The sequence below is a fragment of the Hippopotamus amphibius genome, chromosome 17 (genome assembly GCF_030028045.1).
Source record: "Hippopotamus amphibius kiboko isolate mHipAmp2 chromosome 17, mHipAmp2.hap2, whole genome shotgun sequence".
In the NCBI taxonomy this organism is placed as follows: Eukaryota; Metazoa; Chordata; class Mammalia; order Artiodactyla; family Hippopotamidae; genus Hippopotamus; species Hippopotamus amphibius.
Window position 1 is genome coordinate 14,730,827 of NC_080202.1, and position 20,364 is coordinate 14,751,190.

General features: G+C 40.3%; 1 protein-coding gene across 3 annotated transcripts in view; it reads left to right on the plus strand.

Moving 5' to 3' along the window:
- Positions 1–1,164: 1,164 nt before the first annotated feature.
- Positions 1,165–20,364, plus strand: part of BLMH (bleomycin hydrolase) — a 40,879-nt gene continuing 21,679 nt past the window's right edge. The window contains exons 1-6 of one of the 3 annotated variants that reach the window (XM_057714935.1): positions 1,165–1,518; positions 1,835–2,035; positions 5,586–5,695; positions 6,397–6,538; positions 7,134–7,222; positions 8,569–8,661. In XM_057714935.1, coding sequence (XP_057570918.1) covers positions 1,506–1,518; positions 1,835–2,035; positions 5,586–5,695; positions 6,397–6,538; positions 7,134–7,222; positions 8,569–8,661 — 648 coding nt within the window. In that variant the 5' untranslated portion in view covers positions 1,165–1,505. Of the gene's footprint in view, positions 1,519–1,834; positions 2,036–5,585; positions 5,696–6,396; positions 6,539–7,133; positions 7,223–8,568; positions 8,662–20,364 lie in introns of those variants that run through there. The other 2 variants (XM_057714936.1, XM_057714937.1) reach the window with 2 other exon arrangements.

Here is a 20,364-nt window from a genome sequence, read left to right on the forward strand (position 1 = left end):
AATGGGACAACTGATGGGTCCTGTTGGAGATAGGTGCTATGTCATATCCCCAAACTTCAGCTAGGTCTCTCTAAGGACACAGAGACTGTGATTTCTCAAATGACTAATTGGTGTCTGAGTATGGCTTTCCCCCAGATATTAGAGTTCCTTCGAATCAGACAGTATTTTCAATCTAGGACCTAGATTCCACAGTAAACTCTCACTGTTCTGTGTAGCAGACTCAGGCTTTTCAGTGGTAGACAGATCTATCTGTATTTGTTTCAACATCTCACTAAGGTTTGAGATTTTAGAGCACGAGAAACTACATAAAAAGGCTCCACTATCTCGAAACCTTGTTAAACCTCTGAGTTATCCTGAAAGCCTGGGGACGAGGGCCCGCTCATTTGCAGGTTTTGTAGAGGGCGGGGCAAACAGTATCCATGCATCAGACTGACTTCTGTCATTCTCCTCAGGTAGACCCCACAGTACCTGCCAGTCTAAGTAGCAGACACTCACCAACTCCATGAAGCCAGAATGGGTAGTTTCCTCGAAATGAGCAATAGTACGTTTGTAGAACCGTGGTAGCTCTTAAGTGGATAGGAAAGACCTTGATTCCAACTTCCCCTCAAACACATAAACGTGGTTCTTTTTTAAAAGATTTTTAAAGTTTTAATACATCTTTATTGGAATATAATTGCTTTACAATGTTGTGTTAGTTTCTGCTGTAACAACGAAGTGAATCATCTATATGTATACAAATCCCCTCCCTCTTGAGCCTCCCTCCCACCCTCCCTAACCCACACCTAAAAACGTGGTTCTGACTAGAATCCGAGCAACAAGTTGCCACTGAAAGTGCAGTGACTGGTCAGTGAAGGATGCCTATTGGAAGAGCCTTTGGGTTCGTTTTTGTAACGAGTCAACCCATCCTAAGCCCAGTCCTTAATTATGCGGCCCCTCGGCCCGCCCCACCGCCTGGAGCCCCCTTCCGGCCTCTGAAAAGGCTTTCCCGGGTTAATTCCATACTGCTAGTGTATTCTGCCTCCGGGCGCAGCATGGAACCCCTCGAGGTCCCCCTCTCGGGGCTGACCTGATCCCAGGAAGGCGCCCGGGTGGTCAGGAAGCGTAATCACGGCGGGCTGCGGACGCCGGCGCCGCGCGGGCGGACAGCTGGCAGCCCGGAGGAGAAGCGGGGGCCGGAGCCTCTGGGGCCGGAGCCGCGCGGAACCCGCCCCGAGTCGGGGCGCGGGCGGCTCGCAGCGCATCAGCGACCCGCCCCCTCGGCCCTCCCCCGGGCGGGGCCCGCCCCGACGGCGCTGACTCAGCAACGCGTGGGGGGAGTTTTGTCCCTCCGCGGACCCCGTTTCTCTCGGCCTCAGCCCTCCGCCGCCACCGACCCGGTTTCCTCTTTCCGGCGCTCTGGGTGCGGGAGGCAGGTCGGGCCGCCGAGGCAGCGAGCCGCTGTGCCGTCCCGGCGCCTGCCTGAGGACCCCGAAACTACCGTTTCCCTGCCGGGCAGCGTGGGCGCCATGAACGACGCGGGTGAGGCGCCGCTCTTCCCCGCCGAGGCTGTGCCGGGGGGCGGGGGTGGCCTCTGGGGGCTCGGCTGCGCCCCGGAGGCCCAGCGGCGGGGAAAGGCCGGGTCTGGGACCGGGGGCGATGGCGGGGATGGAGCTTTCTGGGTGGACTGGAGCGGCCCGGAGGGAGGCAGCATCGTGGGCGAGGACGCCGGTGCAGGGCTTCTCCGCTGCTGTGGTCACCTCGGGATGCTCTTACCAAGTTAGAGCCCGAGTGCGGGAGTCCCGGATCCGCCCTCCTCAGCCTCTTTTTGATGTCCTAATCCCATTTGGTCTTCCAGCAGGACTGAATTCGGAGAAGGTAGCTGCCCTGCTTCAGAAACTGAATTCCGATCCTCAGTTCGTACTGGCTCAGAATGTCGGCACCACGCACGACCTACTGGACATCTGTCTGAAGAGGGCCACGGTCCAGGGTACTCAGCATGTGTTCCAGCACGCCGTGCATCAGGAAGGCAAGCCCGTCACCAACCAGAAGAGCTCAGGTGAGGTCCTCAGACTTCTTGCACACTTCCCTTGACTTTCTTGACAGCGTCTCATTGTGGTGTCTTACCTAAGAGTGGCCTTAGGGGAGCAGAGGTTTGGATTGAAAGAACTTTTAGTAACTTTTTAGAGAACGGGCGCAGGTACAGACAGGTCCAAGAAGATTGTTTTGTAACTTGTTTTGGTGCTCTGTGGTTTGCTAGTATATTTGATTTGAACACTAAAGTGACTGACTAGTCCATGGTCTTCTGTTTGAGTGTGATTCACGATACTGTCTTCAAGTTATGTGAGTGCAGCCCCATGTCTTGGAGATACATGTTCTTGGTACAAAACAGAGCGTGCAAAAAGGTTCATGCCCCAGAGGACTCCCCCACATTGCCCTGAAGGCCACTTACAAATGTATGGGATGGAAAAGACACAATGTAATTGAATCAGAATGTCATCAAATGTCGTTTTTAAGTATGCCTTTTGGTTACAACTTGAACACATGTGCTAATGGGCTCAGTTCCCACCAACAGACCAGTTTGTAATGCAGAAAAATATTCATTTCTCATGCCTTGCTGCTCAAGAACTCTTGTTTTGCTATCTGCTGTCACTAGAAAACAGAAAAACAGCTACAGGGAAAGATGAGTTATCCAGGAATCTAAATAAGGAGGACATTCTCAATAGCAGGATTGTACTAAAAGGACTTTTTAAAGTCTATCCATTTTAAAACTATTCCCAGTCTATTTATTTTGGCAGAAAGCAGATCAGTGCTTGCTTGAAGCCAGTCAGAACTCAGTGTATACTTATAACATGGATGTATTTTATTGTATGTAAATCGTACCTCAGTAAAGTTGAATTAAAAAAATTTTTTTTTAATTTACTTATTTATTTATTGGCTGCATGGGGTCTTCGTTGCTGCACACAGGCTTTCCCTAGTTGTGGCGAGCGGAGGCTACTCATTGTGGTGGCTTCTTTTGTTGCAAAGCACAGGCTCTAGGAGCGTGGGCTTCGGTAGTTGTGGCACACGGGTTCAATAGTTATGACTCACGGGCTCTAGAGCACAGGCTCAATAGTTGTGGTGCATGGACTTAGTTGCTCTGCGGCATGTGGGATCTTCCTGGAACAGGAATTGAACCTGTGTCCCCTGCATTGGCAGGTGGATTCTTAACCACTGCGCCACCTAGGAAGCCCCTGAATTTTAAATTTTAAGGAAATAAATTATGACCTTGGAATAATTAATGTTTTGCCATAGTAGGAAGTGCTTGAGGTGGTGTGGCCTGTCAGGCTACAAATTATCCAGTTAGTGGTGTCACAATGGTCCTACATGGTTTACATTGCAGTAGCCTCTTAGGGAAAAGCCTGGAAATGTTCACCTGGAACAGATCAGGTCTTATGTATTGTGTAGTGTCACTTTTGTTTACAAAAGATGCAAATAGCACATGAGCCATGTAGTTTATTTTCATGCAGTTTTCACATTAACAGTTCATCCAGATTTCCTCACTAGGAAATAATAGTATGTGTATGAGAGAGGTGACATACAGATAAACCCAAGGTAAAGATGAGCTATACCAAGTCATTAGTGACTTTTGAAAAGCACACTCTATGTATTTATTTATTTTTAGTTATTTTCTCTTGTTATAAGATTACTGTTGTTCAATGTAGAGTATTTGCAGATTACCAACAAGTAAATATCTTTTCTGTCAGGTCTTTATTCTGTGTGTGTGTGTGTGTGTTTAATATGGACAAATACCTTACATACTGTTAGATAACCTACCTACCTTTTTGACTTGCCAATGTGTCATGAACGTATGTTCACATTAGTAAAAAAATATGCCCAGATAAAAGTTAAGGTTTTCCCTCTCTGAATCTTCCTTAGAAGAGAGGGAGTTACCCTATGTACGAGGCTTTACAAAGACTTTGATAATGAGGGTTCTCAGTGAATTTAATTTGAAGTAAAGTACATTTTGGAAAAGACATTAATTACTCTGAAATGACCTTAATCCATGCTCGTTTGGGATGCTTATAGTGATCATTTGATTGAATCAGGTTTTTTTAAAAGCAGAAAATTTGGGAATTCCCTGGCGGTCCAGTGGTTAGGACTCTGCACTTTCACTGCCATGGGCCCGGATTCAATCCCTGGTTGGGGAACTAAGATCCCACAAGCCATGTGGCATGGCCAAAAAATAAACAAAAACTTAAAAAATGAAAAGCAGAAAATGTGAACACAGTGCTTTTCTTGGACATGACTTCACATGGAAATGTTCGATACCCTTGTATAAATAGAGCTTCTAAAGATCACTTCAATCAGTTCAGAAGATGGTGACATTGTGGAGTTCGTGACTGTCTACTTGTGGGACTAATAAAGAATAGGATTATTTGGTTGAGGGGTGACATAACATTTTTAGGAACAGCATTATGCACGGATTCAAAACACTGCTGTGACTCAAACATAGTAGATGGAAGAAACATGATGTGTTCTGATTGAAAGAGTGGAGCTAATGATGGCAAAGGCACTGATGCCAAGATGCATGTGAAGAGTGTGCATCAGTGTGAAAATGACATGTGAAAGTGGAAAAAACAATGCTTCTACATCAATTGATTACATTAACATGATTTTAAATATCTGTATATTTAAGCTACTAAAGTAAATGTTATAGGTAGACAGTTACTCTTTCATCTATACTTTTAAGTGTTTATATAATCCAGTTTACTAAATAACTTAAAAAAAATTCTCACTGGGGGCGTGGGGATTGACTTATGTTAGAGTCATCTTATATTGAAGCATGTACTATATATTCCAGACTAAAGGGTAGGGCCTTCTTAAAGCTTTTGCCATATATTGCCAAATTGCTTTCAGATATTTTTTACCTGTTTAGATTCCTATCCAGGGTGTATAATAATGCTGTTTTCCCAGATCCCAGCCAATATTGGGTGTGATTAATTAAAAAATAATGTTTCCCCACTTAACAACTGTCTTATGATGAACTTTATTTTTTATTTTTTATTTTATTTTTTTAATATTTATTTATTACTTAGGCTACGCTGGGTCTTAGTTGCGGCATGTTTTACTTGTGGCACGCGGACTCTTATTTGTGGCATGTGGGATCTAGTTCCCTGACCAGGGATCAAACCTTAGCCCCCTGCATTGGGAGTCCAGAGCCTCAACCACTGCACCATCAGGGAAGTCCCTATGATGAACTTTAAAAAAACATTTCTTGGCTATTTGTATCTTTTTTTTGACTATTAAATTAGCTGTTCATGATCTCCTCTCGTGTTTCTTCACCGTTATTTCTTTTTCTAATGTAAGTTTTTTAGGTGATTTGTAATTGCTTTTTTATGTGATATGTAAAGAGATTTTTTTTATATGTTAAGGATGTAAACCTTTGCATATATATTGCAAATAGTAATTACTGCTTTTCTTGGTTTTGTTTTTGTATCTTTCTACTCTTTCTGATTTGGTCTTAAATTGTGCGAGGTCTTGTCATGGATTCAGTGTTGGGAAATACAGTTGGAACAGTGTAATCTCTGTGAACACTCATCATTTCTTGATTTGCTTGCTTCTTTCAGGGCGATGCTGGATCTTTTCTTGTCTGAATGTTATGAGACTTCCATTCATGAGAAAAATAAATATTGAAGAATTTGAATTTAGTCAGTCTTACGTCTTTTTCTGGGACAAGGTATGGAACTGATGTTGCAAGATTCTTTTTGTTTCAGTATCAGCCTTGATAGGGACTATCTCTTCATTTCTTGCTTTTCCAGTTGTAGCCTGCCTTCCATTACAGATGGGACACCATTTATTCTGATTTCCAAAGTATCAAAAGTTGACTCTTTTTAAGGGCAGGACTACTTTTGGTTGGTAGGTGGCTACTTTTTGCAATGAAATAATAAGTCTGATGACTCACTTTACTACTTCCTTGTTTCTTTCTTAACTTTTTTAAAAAATTTTATTTTGTTTTCAATAATTTCCCCTTTTAGCATCTTTATGTAGGTCATTTGTCTTTCTAGGACCTAATTCCCTTTCTCTGGATAGTACTTGTCTGAAAAATAGTAAATAATTTTATGCTATTTTTTTAATCTTTAAAGTGTATATTACATGTGTCTATTAAATCTTTATTGATTGAAGGCTCTATCAGATTTTTGTTTCAGAATAAAGCAGTGCCTTGTTTTGGATAAACTATTACAATGTGTACACACAGATAAAACAAACGTCTCCAATATTCTTATGAAGCCAGATACTGCTCTTTAATTACCAACTTTAGTTTAAAAATACCTACTCTGTTGGGTCTACAGTAGTTTAGGACTCCTGGTCTGTTGATAATGCCAGTAAAGACATTAGCTCTCTTCTCCTTTAATTTTATTTAACTTCTTTTTGCTCCAGGTTGAACGCTGTTATTTCTTCTTAAATGCCTTTGTGGACACAGCCCAGAAAAAGGAACCTGAGGATGGTAGGCTGGTGCAGTATTTGCTTTCGAATCCCGCAAATGATGGAGGACAATGGGATATGCTTGTCAATATTGTTGGTAAGAGCCTTTCTCTACTGGAGCTGAAACACAGCATGATCAAGCAAGGCTCTGTGGTTAGGCATGGGCCATTTCTTTGGTGGTTAAGTACAGAGTAGAATTGGTCCCCAGAAGGGTATACAGTTAGCTCTAAGAACCTTTATCTCACACTCTTACCTCTTAAATACCTTTCTGAAATTAGAGGTAAGGAGGTAGGTGCTGTGAAGGTTGGGTTAGAGAAGAAAAGGTTGTATTAAGTAGAACTAACTTTTTATGAAAAAGTTTCTCTCTTATCCATTGATATAATCAAGAAACACATTGAAACTGCAACTGTTTGAAAATGTCCTTATTCAAAAAATTGTCTTTTGGGGAAACTTCATCATGCTGAGTACTTTACAAAGTGTGTTAGATTAAAAAGAACAGAATTAATTCTAAGATAGATGGATACATATACAGAGTAAGTGACCTGTTTAATAATATTGTAAGATTGTTAAGCATTCTGAGTTAAAGTAGCAAAATATGGCCTGTTTTTGAAAGCAATAGCTATTTTTGCCAGGGTTTCTGACACTGGAGTATACGTTTACTTTATTGAACATTAAAATTTGTTTTCTTTTAGAAAAATATGGTGTTATCCCTAAGAAGTGCTTCCCTGAATCTTATACAACAGAGGCAACCAGAAGGATGAATGATATTCTGAATCACAAGGTACAACATATGGAGGAGGGTGGGATTGCGTGTAGTATACTTACCTTAAAACTCCTACCTGATTTTCCAGGAGCATTCCTGGGCATTTTGGTGTACGCAGTATATGCACAAGATAGCTACTCAGTGTCTGTCCAAGGCAATGTAGCTCATTATTAACTTTAGAAATAATTGAGATTCGGGTGTTTTTTCACTTCTCTTTAAAAATCTCCCGCTTTTACTCCTACTGATTTTAATATTTTCTTATAGCTACTAAGGAAAGAAAGTCCCGTTCTCAATATGGGCCACAAACACACTGGATGCTGTGTCTCTCACTTGGTTCTAGTGGAGGTGGACTGGGACAGCTTTATGTTCTAGTAAAACCAAACAGAACGCTTGGAAGACTTCTTGAAAGACTATGCAGAGTTCTGAGGCCTCCCCAAACTACATCAGTGTGGTTTATCCACTCACTAAACATTTGATTTAGTCACTGAGCTGCATTTTATTGCCCAGTTTTCTTAATGAATCCTTCCCTCTTCTCTACGTAACCCATTTTCCCAAGGAGGATTGTGAATCCTACAGGGATGCTGCTCTGCCAGCCAGACATCTTTTTTAAGAACTGGGAGTTGCCACCTCTGCTGTCTTGATCTATGAGGCTAAAAATGGATTTGTCATCCCTGGGAGAAAGACGACATCTTAAAATAAACTATAAATGTGTTTCCCCATTATTAGAAGTAGGTTATTTTCCACCCAGGAAACTCTGGGGAATATTATCCACAGGCTAAAAGATCATTAATAGTATAGCATTAATGATGCTGGATTCCATTTCAGGTGAAAGCAAGATTCTCTTTAGCACTGTGTTTAGGTTTATGACTCATCTTTATCTCAGACATCTCTCAAGATTGAAAACAACAAAAATAACAAGTGTACTGGGGGTTGGCATAGCCATGATCATAATGATATTACAGAGAAGCAATGGATAACCAGTAAACTTCTAAATTAAAACCTCTTAGAGTGACTTAGTGGCATAATCAGCTTGTCTCCTGCTTTTTCTGAGGGTGATAGGCATTATGGAATCACGTGTTTTCCCCATCCCCAGACACGCATCACAGAGGGTACCATCGGTTGCAGAGCAGGAGCAGTTCCATCTAGTATTTTAGGGGAATAATCCATGTCTTTTCTCCTTGTGGAGAGTGTTTTTAGGTCTGTGTTTTCGTGGACTGGTTGGAGAAAAGCACATTTGCTTTTATGAACTTTGCCCTGGTTCTTGGCTGAGTTATACTTCAAAATAGAGCTAGCATTGGTCTGTTAGGCTCATTTTTAGTTGAATTTGGGTAACTGTTGGAGTGCTGAATAAGTTTCTGTCGTAGATGAGAGAATTCTGTATACGACTACGGAACCTGGTACACAGTGGCGCAACCAAAGGAGAAATCTCAGCCACACAGGATGCCATGATGGAGGAGGTAATAACAATTATTTGGATTTTTTGTGACCCTTCTAAAGAACTCTCAGAATATTTCTATCTGTTAAATTGTTGAGGAAGTATGGTCATTGTAGTTAATGTTGAATTGAATTGAAAATTACTTATTTTACAGCTAAAAAGGCTAAGGTATAAACTTTGCAGTTTAGTATGGGGCTTGTACTTATATCTTGTGTTTCCCAACTTATTATTCTATATAATTCATTTTTTTATTCTTGTTGAACACCTACTAGGAGTTTGACACTGGGGATACAAAGTTGAGAAAGACATAGTCTCTATTCTCAAGGAGCTCAATCTCTTGGTAAAAGAAACACATGAGTGCTTAGAATAAATCCTATGCTAGAGATGTGTAAAAAGGGATTTGGTGGTCATAGAGGAGGGAGTGACTAATTCAGTAAACTGAAGTTTTCGTGGGGAAGATATTTGAAAAAGCTCTTGAAAGAGCAGTAGAGATTTACCAGATGGGTAACTGGGGAAACCATTCCAGACAACGGGAATTGCATGTACAGTGGCGTACACAAAGGTGGAATGTTCAGAGAACAGGGTAGCTAAAACATCACATCTTGAGTGTGTTTGGAAATAAATTAATGCTAGAAAGGCAGAGCTGTGAGGGATCTCAGGTGGATGCCAGGTCTTTGGCTTGATTCTGTAGGAATAAAGATGAGAAGCTATTGATGCTTATAATGGTTAAAATAATGTATGTGAAAACATTCCAAACATAATGTTTGGCAAACTTAAAAAGCATTGAACAAATTCATTATCAAGGCAGTTAAGAATCTTTAGTACTTAATACTATCCATAATCCAGATAAATATGTATAAAACTGTGAAATTGCTTTGAGGAAAGTATAAACATTTCCCCTTTTCACATAGTGGTCCCATTACTAGGAATCACTCAACTAACAGTCCTTTCAAGACTGTTTGCGTGGAATTAAAATGGCCTAAAACTTTTCACTGCAGTGCACAACAGTGCAGCTTCACTCGTGTTTTCCTTTGAGTTTTAGAGAGGTAGCATAGTGTAGTTGAGAGCGTGGTCTCTGGAGTCAGACTGTCTATCTTCTCATTTAACAGCCAGGTGACCTGGGACAGGTTCCCCAAGCTCTGAAGTCTCAATTTGCTCAAGTGTAACACATCCAGCTTGATACAATATTAGTTTCTTAAATATTGTTCAGTGGGTGAATACAGAGGTTTCATTTTGCTAGATACATTTAAATTATCTCCTATTTACCTCTTTCTTTACTCCTTAAGTGTTCTTTGTTAAGAGAGGTATCTGATTGTAGTGGAAGAAAATAGGCTTTGGAGTAGGACCTGGGTTTGAGTTCTGGCTCTGTCACTTAACAATAGCTCTGTGATCTTGGATAAAATACTTAACCTGTCTGAAATTCAGTTTGGGGTTTGAAATATATTCCTCATTCGGGGAGGGTGGGGGGGACTCGAGGGGGGGGAGTCAAGGAAGGGAGGGAATACTGGGATATGTGTATAAAAACAGATGATTGAACCTGGTGTACCCCCCCCCCAAAAAAAAAAAAGAAATATATTCCTCATTGAATTTTTGTGGGGATCAAATAAGGAATTAAATATAAGAGTGTAAGGCGTAGTGCCTAGTATATAGCAGTTGTCCAGTAAATGTTAGTTTTCTTCCTCCTTGAAATGATCTCTCTTGTTGAGGCCATGTCTCCTGCATAATTTAACTTTATTTATGATTACAGTAAGATGGTGGGGTATAATAAGGATGAAGGTTCTATGAAGAGTTATGGAAACGGGCTCAGGTAATACTTATTGCCGATCACAAGCATCCTGTTGGTTTAAGATGTTTGCTTTAATGATCTTTTAAATGATGTGGCTGAAATCCCTTGTTCTGACTCTGGGATTAGCTGATAAGAATTAGGACAGGTGGGATTTCCTGGCCACACAGAGTTCTGTGTGGTAGGTCTTTAGAGTTTTACAATCCTCTAGATGACTCCTCTTTATTGAACTTGACTCTTTGGTAATGAGTCTAGCTGTGGTTTTAAAGCCACAAATTAGTACCTATGGTTTGCCTAGCCTTGTAGGCATATCAAAATGATGACTTAAATCAATAGCCATGAAGCTCAGATAACTTTGAATGAAATGTGTTTATGCTAAAGGCATTCTTTCTAAGAGAAGAGAAGAGCAGGTTGTTTGTTGTGATGACAGACAAGGCAGATCTGGAAAGATATAGTCACTTCTATTGCAGTGTTTTCTCAGTGTGTCTATTCTCTTTTAGCCTCCAAATTGCCTTAGGATTATTAAATGTATTCTCTACCAAAACTCTGTCTGTTAAAAACAGAACGTAAAACAAAGACCAGAAACAGTATTTATCAATGCCATGAGAAGAGACAGGAAGTCATTATGATTTGCTCAGAAAATTCTGTAGCAGTAGCTCTCAGCTCTTAAAAACAATATATGGGCTTAGGCTTGCTTCCAACCTAAGGTCAAGGTCATTTTCCTTGAGACTGGGGCCTAGTTATCTAGCTGTTTGTTTCTTTCCTTCTTTGTTCATTTAGGAGGGATACCCATTTATTTTATTTTTTCAACTGACAATTAACTTCTTACTTTGAAACATACAACATATTTGAATTACATTTGCTAATCCTTCCACCCTATTGCACATTGGAGGCTTCTGACTGTTATACCAGCAGCATGGATAGTGCTTATGCTTTTAAACTTTATAAATGTGAGAAATTACATGCTGACTAACACAGGGGAGGATGACACAGAAAGTCTTTGTGATCCAAAGGCTGTCATTGCTAACACTCTGATGCATTTTCTTCTGTATTTTTTTCATTTAAGATCATATAAAATTGGATCGTATACACTGTATTATAACTTGGTTTTTTCATTTTCTTTGCCTTTCTCTGAAGCCTGTAGGTTTTCTTTACTACAATTTTTAAAGGTTACTTTCCATTTACAGTTATTATAAGATATTGACTATATCCCCCGTGATATACAGTACATCCTTGAGCTTGCCTTAGACCCATTAATTTGTACCTCCTACTCCTCCACCCCTATATTGCCTCCCCCACACACACTGGTGACCACTTGTTTGTTCTCTATATCTGTGAGTCTGCTTCTTTTTTGTTATATTCCCCAGTTTGTTGTATTTTTCAGATTCCACATGTAAGTGATATCATACAGTATTTCTCTGCCTTATTTTGGTTAGCATAAACATCAAAAATATAAGATATACAGGGAAGTCTTTTCACCCTGTTCTCCACCCTTCCAGTTCCCATGCACCCCCAAATTAATTTTATTAGTTTTTGTTATTAGTATTAGCTGTTAGCTGTTAGTTATCCTTCCAGAGATCTCTTTTTTTTTTCTCAAACATAATAGAAGTAGAGTTTTTGAGTCAGAGAGAATATACATTTGTGATTTGATATGTAATGCCAAATTCACCTCTTTGTAGGTTATATCAATTTACGCTGTCATCAGCAATATCTGATAGACGCTGTTTCCCTTTAGTTTTATTAAGGCAGTGCATTTATCAAACAATTGGATCCTTACTGATCTGACAAGGTACACAGTTGACAGGTAAACAGTCTGATAGATAAACTCTCTCTCTGTAGTTTTAATTTATACTTTCTTACTTTGAGTGGGGCTAAGCATCTATTCTGTGAACTGTCTATTCTTACTGTTTACTTGTTTTTCTTCTCGGTATTTTATCAATTTCTAGGTATTCCTTAAATGTTATAGAAATTAGCCCATTGTGATATGAGCTGCAAAATTTTTTTCCCTAGTTTGTTGTTTATCTATGATATGCTTTCTTTTTTTTTTTGCTATGCAGAATTTTTTACTTACATATAGTCAGATTTGAAATTTTTTGTAGTTTTTAGTTAGAAAGGCTTTTCTCACTCGAAGTATAAAAGAATTCTTCAGTTTTTCTTCTAGTACTTACATAGAGTATTGATTTTTGTGTTTGAATCTCTGCTCCATTTAGAATTTATCCTGGCATAGGGTATGAGATATGGATCTAACCTTTTTCCTCAAAAGGCTACCCAGTTGATTCACATCTTTTCAGGTAGTCCATCCTCTCCCTGCCCCTTAATTTGAGATGCCATCTATCCTTTCGAGAGGCTCCAGGCATTCAATTCTGTTCTGTTAGTCTGTTTATTCATCTGCCAGTAACTCTGTATTTTAGTGACTAAAGCTATTTATAGTGTTTTAGTGTTTGTAGAGTTATTTCCCATCTCATTGTTCTCTTACTGTTTTGCTGGCTAATTTTGTTTTAGCATTTGTGTAGTTACGGCATCTATACTATTAAAAGCTTCTTAGGTGATTCTGGTTTAAGATCCACTGCTGCTAAGAAATAACCTTTTCTAGTATGGTCTTCTCTTTTGGATTCTGGAAGAAAGGAATTATTATTTTGATAGTTATAGAAGACATTTCTGACACTGAATAAGGGACTAACCTTTCCCTTGAGGTTCTTAAAGGAGATAGATTATATTCACATGTTGCATTTCTCTTTTGAAGTAAAACTGCACTTCAGGAGATTAAATTAGTTAAATAGGTGGAACTGGAAGGAAGAGAGTAGGAAGACCAGTTAGAAGCTGCAGCAGTCCAGGCGGTACTAATTTGGCCTGAACAAGGATAGTGAAGATGGAAATGGAAACGGGAGAAATGTGAGAGATCTTGGAGGAAAAATCTGTAGGACTTGGCAACTTACCTGCCAAGGATTCGTCGTAACAAATAACTTTAAGGTTTTAAGCCTGGCAGCTGGGAGAATGCTGCTGTGGGTCACACAAGTCGGTAAGAGGTGCTCTTTTCAGAGGCCACCGTGAAGAGCAGAAACCTTGGCTTCAGAGTGTCTAGTCCCAAGGCACCGTCCAGTTGGAAATGGGTTTCAAGCTTATGGAAACAATTCCAGAGTTCAGGAAGGGGAATAATCTAGAAAAGTGGTAGTGATGATCGCACAGGGGGCTGAAGCCTTGCAAACCGTTGGAATCCCTGAGGGAGAACGGAAGGGCGGAGTAGGTCTGAGTGAAGGATTCTGGGAAATCTCTGTTTCCATAAAACATCTGTTTCCCTAAAAGTGAGTGCCAGCACTGTGTGATGTGGGTGCTGGTCATCAGTGTCAGGTGCTGCCACCCAGGCCAGAGGCTCTGAGGACCGGGAAAGGCTGCTGATTTCCTGAGCAGGGGTGTAGAATGGAGAAGGGGAGGAGCTGGATGGAGAGGAGTCAGACCATGGAAAGGAGAGGCAGGCAGTTTTAAGAAGCTTGGCAGTGCAGAGGAGAGAAGTTGATTCTCATTTATTCCATAAGTATTTATTGAGTACCTTCTAAATATTAAGTATGGTCTAAGCACTGTGGGTGCCTTGATGACCAAAACAGACCTGGTCTCTGCCCTCATGGACTTTACATACTAGTGGAGGGAGACAGACAGTGCATAAGTAAATAAACAATCTGATGTGATATGTGCTCTGAAGAACATAGAATGTGGTGATTGATAGGGTGGTTAAGAAAGGCCTTTCCAAGGAGTTCCCTGGCAGTCCAGTGGTTAGGGCTCAGCGCTTTCACGGCTGTGGCCCTGGGGTTCAGGGAACTAAGATCCTGCAAGCTGTGGCGCAGCCAAAAACAAAAAACAAAAAACAAAACAAACAAAATAAGAAGTCCTTTCTGAGGTCAAATCTGAGCTGAGACATGAAGAGCAGGAAGAATCCATCCATTCAAAGATCTGGACATAGAGCATAGCAGGCTTAGGGGACAGTGGGTGCAGAAGCCCTAAGACAGGAGAAAGCTTGGTATTTTTGAGGAACTGAAAGAAGGTAGTGTGGCTTGAGCTTAGAAAGAGTGGAAGTGGCTGGACGAGATCTCAGAGGAAATGAGAACTGGCTTACATAGCCCTGTGAACCATGGTTAGGAGATTGCATTTTATTCTAAGTGAGCTAGCCACTGGGGAGTTTAAGCTGAGGAGTGATATGGTTTAATTTTTGTTTTAAAAATATGTCACTCTGGCTGTTTTGAGAATGGATGGTAAAATAGTGGGAGAGGAAGTAGGGAGACCCTGTTATAGTTGTGTAGATGAGATATCGTAGTGATTGCGACCAGACTGATGAGAGTGAGGGTGAAGAGAAATGAATATATTTGGGGGTGTATCTTGGAAGTGAAGCTGTCAGGACTTGCTGATGTGGAGGACAAGGAAGAGGGAAGAATTGGGGTGATGTATGGTATCTGAAGTGGGGAGGGGGTTACAGTTAGGAGAGAAGGCTTTTCGGTGGTAATGAGGAAAGCCGTGTGTGGTAAGGGATAGCAGATGCGAATGAGAGAAGTAATAATTGAAGAAGCAAGGTTTTGGAGGAGGGAAAGAATAAATGTGCTCTAAAGTAGTACTTTCAAACTTTATTGTACAGTTGAATCCCCTGGGGATCTTGTTAAAGTGCAGTAGATCCGGGTGGGGCTGGAGAGTCTGAATTTCTATTTCTTTGATTCAGCCACCACTCTAGAAGGGGTCTCAAGGTGATCATTTGACTCTCAGTTATCATCTGTGTAAGCTCATTTCCTTTAACATCACAGAAGGGCGCATACCTTTTAAGTGTACCTTTTTATGTCTTTCCCTGCCTGAAAATATGTTTAATGCCTCCAGAAAGTATCTCCTTCTCTGCCTGCTTTTGCAGGCACAGGTAGGATTTTTGTTTTCAAGACAGATTCTTGCCTTTCTTTCATTCCCCACCAGAAAGCAGTAGAGAGCTGTCTTCTCTCCCCTTTCTGTGCATTATCAGCAGTCACCAAGGTCTCTCCTCCTTCCCTCTTGTAACTGGTTCGTTTACCCTCAGCACTGAACTTCTTCAAAGTTCAGCTGTTTTCTGTGACCACTTCTGTGTCCTTGCAGTCATTGTACTCTGTGGTCAATAGGTCGTTTTACCTTTGAGCCTAATTTCTCCATCAGTAAAATTACAAAGTCAGAGTAAATGATTTAATGGCACTATAGCGTTGCGTTTTTATAACAATAGAAGTAATATTTCTAGAGTACTTTAGACTTTTGTAAATACAAATGAAGATTCTAAGATTCTGTCACTTCTGCAGTGGTTCCAAACACTGAAATCTTTTAGCTTTACCAACTTTGCTCCATTACAAGTACCTTGGTTGTTACCATTGCACTACCTTCCCGTTCTAACATTTCTGATTACTATGGATTCCTCCATTCTGCGTCTGCCTGTAGCTGGCTCTCAACTCTCACCCTTCTAAGTATTCATGACTGACTCTCAGCTGTTGCATCCTGCCTTCCTCCTCTCACTGGATGTCTGTCTCCCAGTTTAGCCATGGGTATGGGAATTGACTCCATCCCACATCATTTGTCTTTAAATTGGGGTCCATGCATTCTTTCCCCATGTCTTGCATTTCATGCTTTCTGTGTCCTTTTTCATTTTTTCCATTCCCTTTCCTGGTTCTGTTATTCACCAGTATTCAATTCTGTATAATGACTTGTATTCAATGTCCAGTATCTTTTTTTGTTCTGAATGCTGAGTGCATCTTGTGAGAAGCAGGTGACACTCCCACGTTGTCCACCAGAGAGCAGACTGAGATATCCAAAGCTCGCTGCCAGCTTTGTACTTTGGGAACAGGGAATATTATTTCAGAACACCAGAGTCTCTTATCAAGAAAAGTAGTATCAGGGGCCCTGGAGACTATACTTTGAAGAATTTTTAAAAATTAGAGCTTGTGTAACTATTGTTAGTTGACTTGGAGCCAATTATTCATTCCAAAGTGTTATAAACTGACTTGAATCTGAATAGCTTTGGATAATTTATAGTCATGGTAAACAAATAATATAAAACAAAACATCTCAAATTACAGTTTTACTAAAATCCAAGAGAAAGAGTTGTCACCCTTATCCTCATTCATGCCTTATATGTATCTTTGATAAAAATTCAGATTTATAAAACATATGCAGTAAGGCGTAAATATTTGTATTCCAAAAAAGATTAAACATAGAATTCATTTAGATAGCTAAATTGCAGATTTCCTTTAATGCATTTTTCAGGAGAAGGAAGGAATGATTTAACACCTTAGATAGGGAGTCAAATGCACAATAAGGTATATGTAAATTATAGTGTAAAACACTCATATTTATGTTTAGAATGTGTTTAAAAGTAAACAGAAATTCACTTGGTTGTCTTAAATCTTCATTAGGCCTAGCCCTAGCCTCCGCCTTTTTTTGGCCAGGGCCTGCTGAACTGGATAAACCACCCTTGGATGACTGAGAATTAATCAATATGACCCCATATAAAATGTTCATACACATGAGACAACGATTATTAGTTGAAAATACACATCACTTAAGTCTATAAAACCTTCTTTATTAAAACATGTCCTAATTATACACTTTCATTGTCGTGGTCTTGACCATAGTTACCAGTGGCAGTGTCCTCATGACGAAAGCTGCCATTTGTGGCCTTGGTGCTACGCAAATACAAAATGACTCTCTGGTCCTTATGAATACCAGACAGAGCTCATTAATTCATGGCTAGATTAGCTCAGTTACAGTTGCTAATGTGATGCCCTGCTGCTGCTTTTCTGTACTAGAAACCAACCTGAGAATGATACGTTAAAAGAGACGTAGTTTAAGGACCAACTCTTCAGGCTCATAAAACACAAAGTAGATCCTAGTTAAGGAAGATTCTCTTTTGGGAAACAAAATATAAAATGAAAGGCAAACATAACTTCATCTGTAGGTAAATCTGTTTCTGTTAAAATGATAGAATCAGGCTCTATCTTCCAAAATAACACATGAATTAAGAGTCTTTTTATCCTGAATTATAGGCCTAATGTCATAGGTAGGCCTATTTCTACTTTTCTAGCTTTGGTTCAGAGAATAAGTTTGAACCTTCGTATCAGGTTGCTTTCTGTCTCAAGGCTTTTTGAGGCCTAGAGTGCACTGGAGATGATGAAGATAGCTTAATTTCAGTGGCCGATGATAACGTGGGTGCCAACTTATAATTGGGGGAACTTGGACGTGTGTTCCCTAAAGCCAGATAGGGACTAGGATATCTAATGAATTTCCCTCAAGGTCAGTCTGGAGAAGTCTTGGCTGCTCAAAACAACTACCAAAGTATAGCTAAGGAGTATCAAAAACTAAGCTCCTTAAAGGGTCTTTCAGGATGAAAGTGGTGGGGGTCGGGTATTAAGAAATCAGGCAGGCATAGATCGTCATCTGGCAATTCTTTCCAGTGCAGAGGCGGGAGCAGACATTTCTGAAGGGAGTGGAAGGTAAAGTGGGGGAAGAGGGTGGGTTCTATCAGGTTAAGGACAACAGAATTCTCTAGAGTGGGGGTCCAAGGAGAAGAGGGGAAGGAAAAATATATTTCTTACAGGCTATAGCTTTGTTTTATTCTCTAAGCCTTCCGTTTTGTCTGCTTTTAGGGTCTGCCCAGTTTGAACTCCTAAATTTAAGTTTTACACCAGGCACTGGAGAAGGACTTTCAATTTAAGATAACTGTTTTTAATGTGGTTCCTCTAGCATTTGCTGGGATATGTCTAAGGTCTAGTGTCTGTCCCTGGTACATCAGTCTAACAGGGGAGACAGTAGAGAAATACAAGTGGCACTGTGTAATCAAATGGTAATTTTTCTAGCTCACACTAACTGCTCCCTTCTCTGAACACTTTTGGCATAAAAATTTAATTAGTGAAAACTTTCTGGAAAAGGGTCACCCTGCACTGAGCTTGCATTTTTGTTTTTTTTGTTTGTTTTTTTTAATTTTTAATTTAATTTTATTTAATTTTATTTTTTTGACCACGCAGCACAGCTTGCAGGGTCTGACCAGGGATTAAACTTGGGCCCTTGGCAGTGAAAGTGTGGAGTCCTAACCACTGGACTGCCAGGGAATTCCCTGCACTGAGCTTTATAGCATGGGAGTAGGATTGGGTTTTGAGGAACAGAAGAGACAGTAAAATTATGAAGGTGACAACGAGCTGAGTGCATTGAGTGGACAGGAAGGAGAGACATAGACAGACCTGACCCGAGTGCAGGCTCCGTGATGAGAAATAAGGTTGGGTGAGGTTACCGAGAGCCTTTAAAATCCAGCCATGTTCATCAGGGAAATGCAGATTAAAACCACATTGGGGCCATTCTCAGCTTCTGAGATGGCCCACACTCTGTCTTGTGGAGAGTGTTTCTCTCTAAATAAATCCACTTCTTACCTATCACAAACAAACAAGCAGAACACATTGGGATACCATTACTTACCCACCAAAATGGCTAAAATTAAAAATATAATGCCAGGTTTGGCAAGAATATTGTTAGGACAACTGGAAGTCTCTTCCTTTGCTGGTAAGTGTGTAAATTCCTTCAACCCCCTGGAAAACTGTTTGGATACAAATGTTCTTAGCTGCTTTATAAATAACCCCAAACTGAAAACAACTCACATGTCTACCAACATGAGAATAAATAAATTATATTTACATAGCAATAAAGACAAATTAGGGATACCCACAGCACCATGAGTGAATCTCACAGGCATTATGTCAACGAAGGTTGCCATACACAACAGAGAATATGTTGTATGATTCCATTTATATGAAATTAAAGAATAGAGAAAACTAATCAGTGGTTATGTAAGTCAAAATGGTGCTTAACCTTGGGGAGGGTGTGGGTTATTGACTGGAAAGGGGCTAGGGAAGCTTTGGAGCCCTGGAAACATTCTGTATATTGATTTGAATGGCGCTTACATATGGAAAAAATTGAACCGAGCTGTATATGTAAGATTAGTGCACTCTGCATACCTATTGAGCGTATGTTATGCCTAAATAAAAAAGTAGGGCAAATCGATCAGGTCATGGAGTTTCGATTTGTTGTGGGAGGTAATAGGAAAGCATTATTGATCTTCAACAAGGAAGTGACTTGAAGAAAATGTGGTGCTTCTGAAATTATTCATCCTGTAGTGGAGAATGGAACGTTGTTCACATCAGTTACGATATCTAGGTCAGATGTAGGAGATACAAAATATCCATGACCTGGTCCTTATCCTTAAGAAATTTATGCCCTTTTCAAGAGACAAGTTATACAAAACCCAGAAAGTTACAGTAAATGATAAATGCTTAATTCGTGGTGTTACAGAAATAGTGCTGAGGTCAGACCTAGGTTCAGATCCAAATTTTTTGATGTATTGGCTTCAGGACTTCAGTCAAGCTATTTATTTCCCTGAACCTTGGTTTCCTTATCTGTAGAATGTAAATAATATCTACCATTTTTGTTAAGAGGATTGAAAGATATGATATTCAAAGATTGTAGTACACCACAGTAGACAGTCAGTAAATGTTCCCTTTTTTGTTTTAGACCCTCTACCAATGGAGCAATACATTTTTGGGGGGGTTTGGGGGGGTGGGGACAGTGTGTGACGTCAATTTAGATCATAGTTCTGCCGGTTGCTAGTTATGTGATCTTAAGTAGGTTACTTAATTTCTCTGAGTCTCAATCTCTTTTGGAGGGAAAAAAGGAGGGAAAATTATGCCTTGAGAGAGTTCTATGAGAATTAGGTTAACCCAGCAGATATATAATATCTAGCACAAAATAGTCACGTTTTCAAGTACAGGATCCACTTCTGTTCACTGTAATGGAGTATATCAGTACAAATGTGTGGAGCAAATAATGCAGGTAATAAGTGATGAGGTTGGATCAGGGTGGTGACTGGGGTGGAGAAAGAAGAGGCAGATCGTAGTTATATTTTTTAAAAGA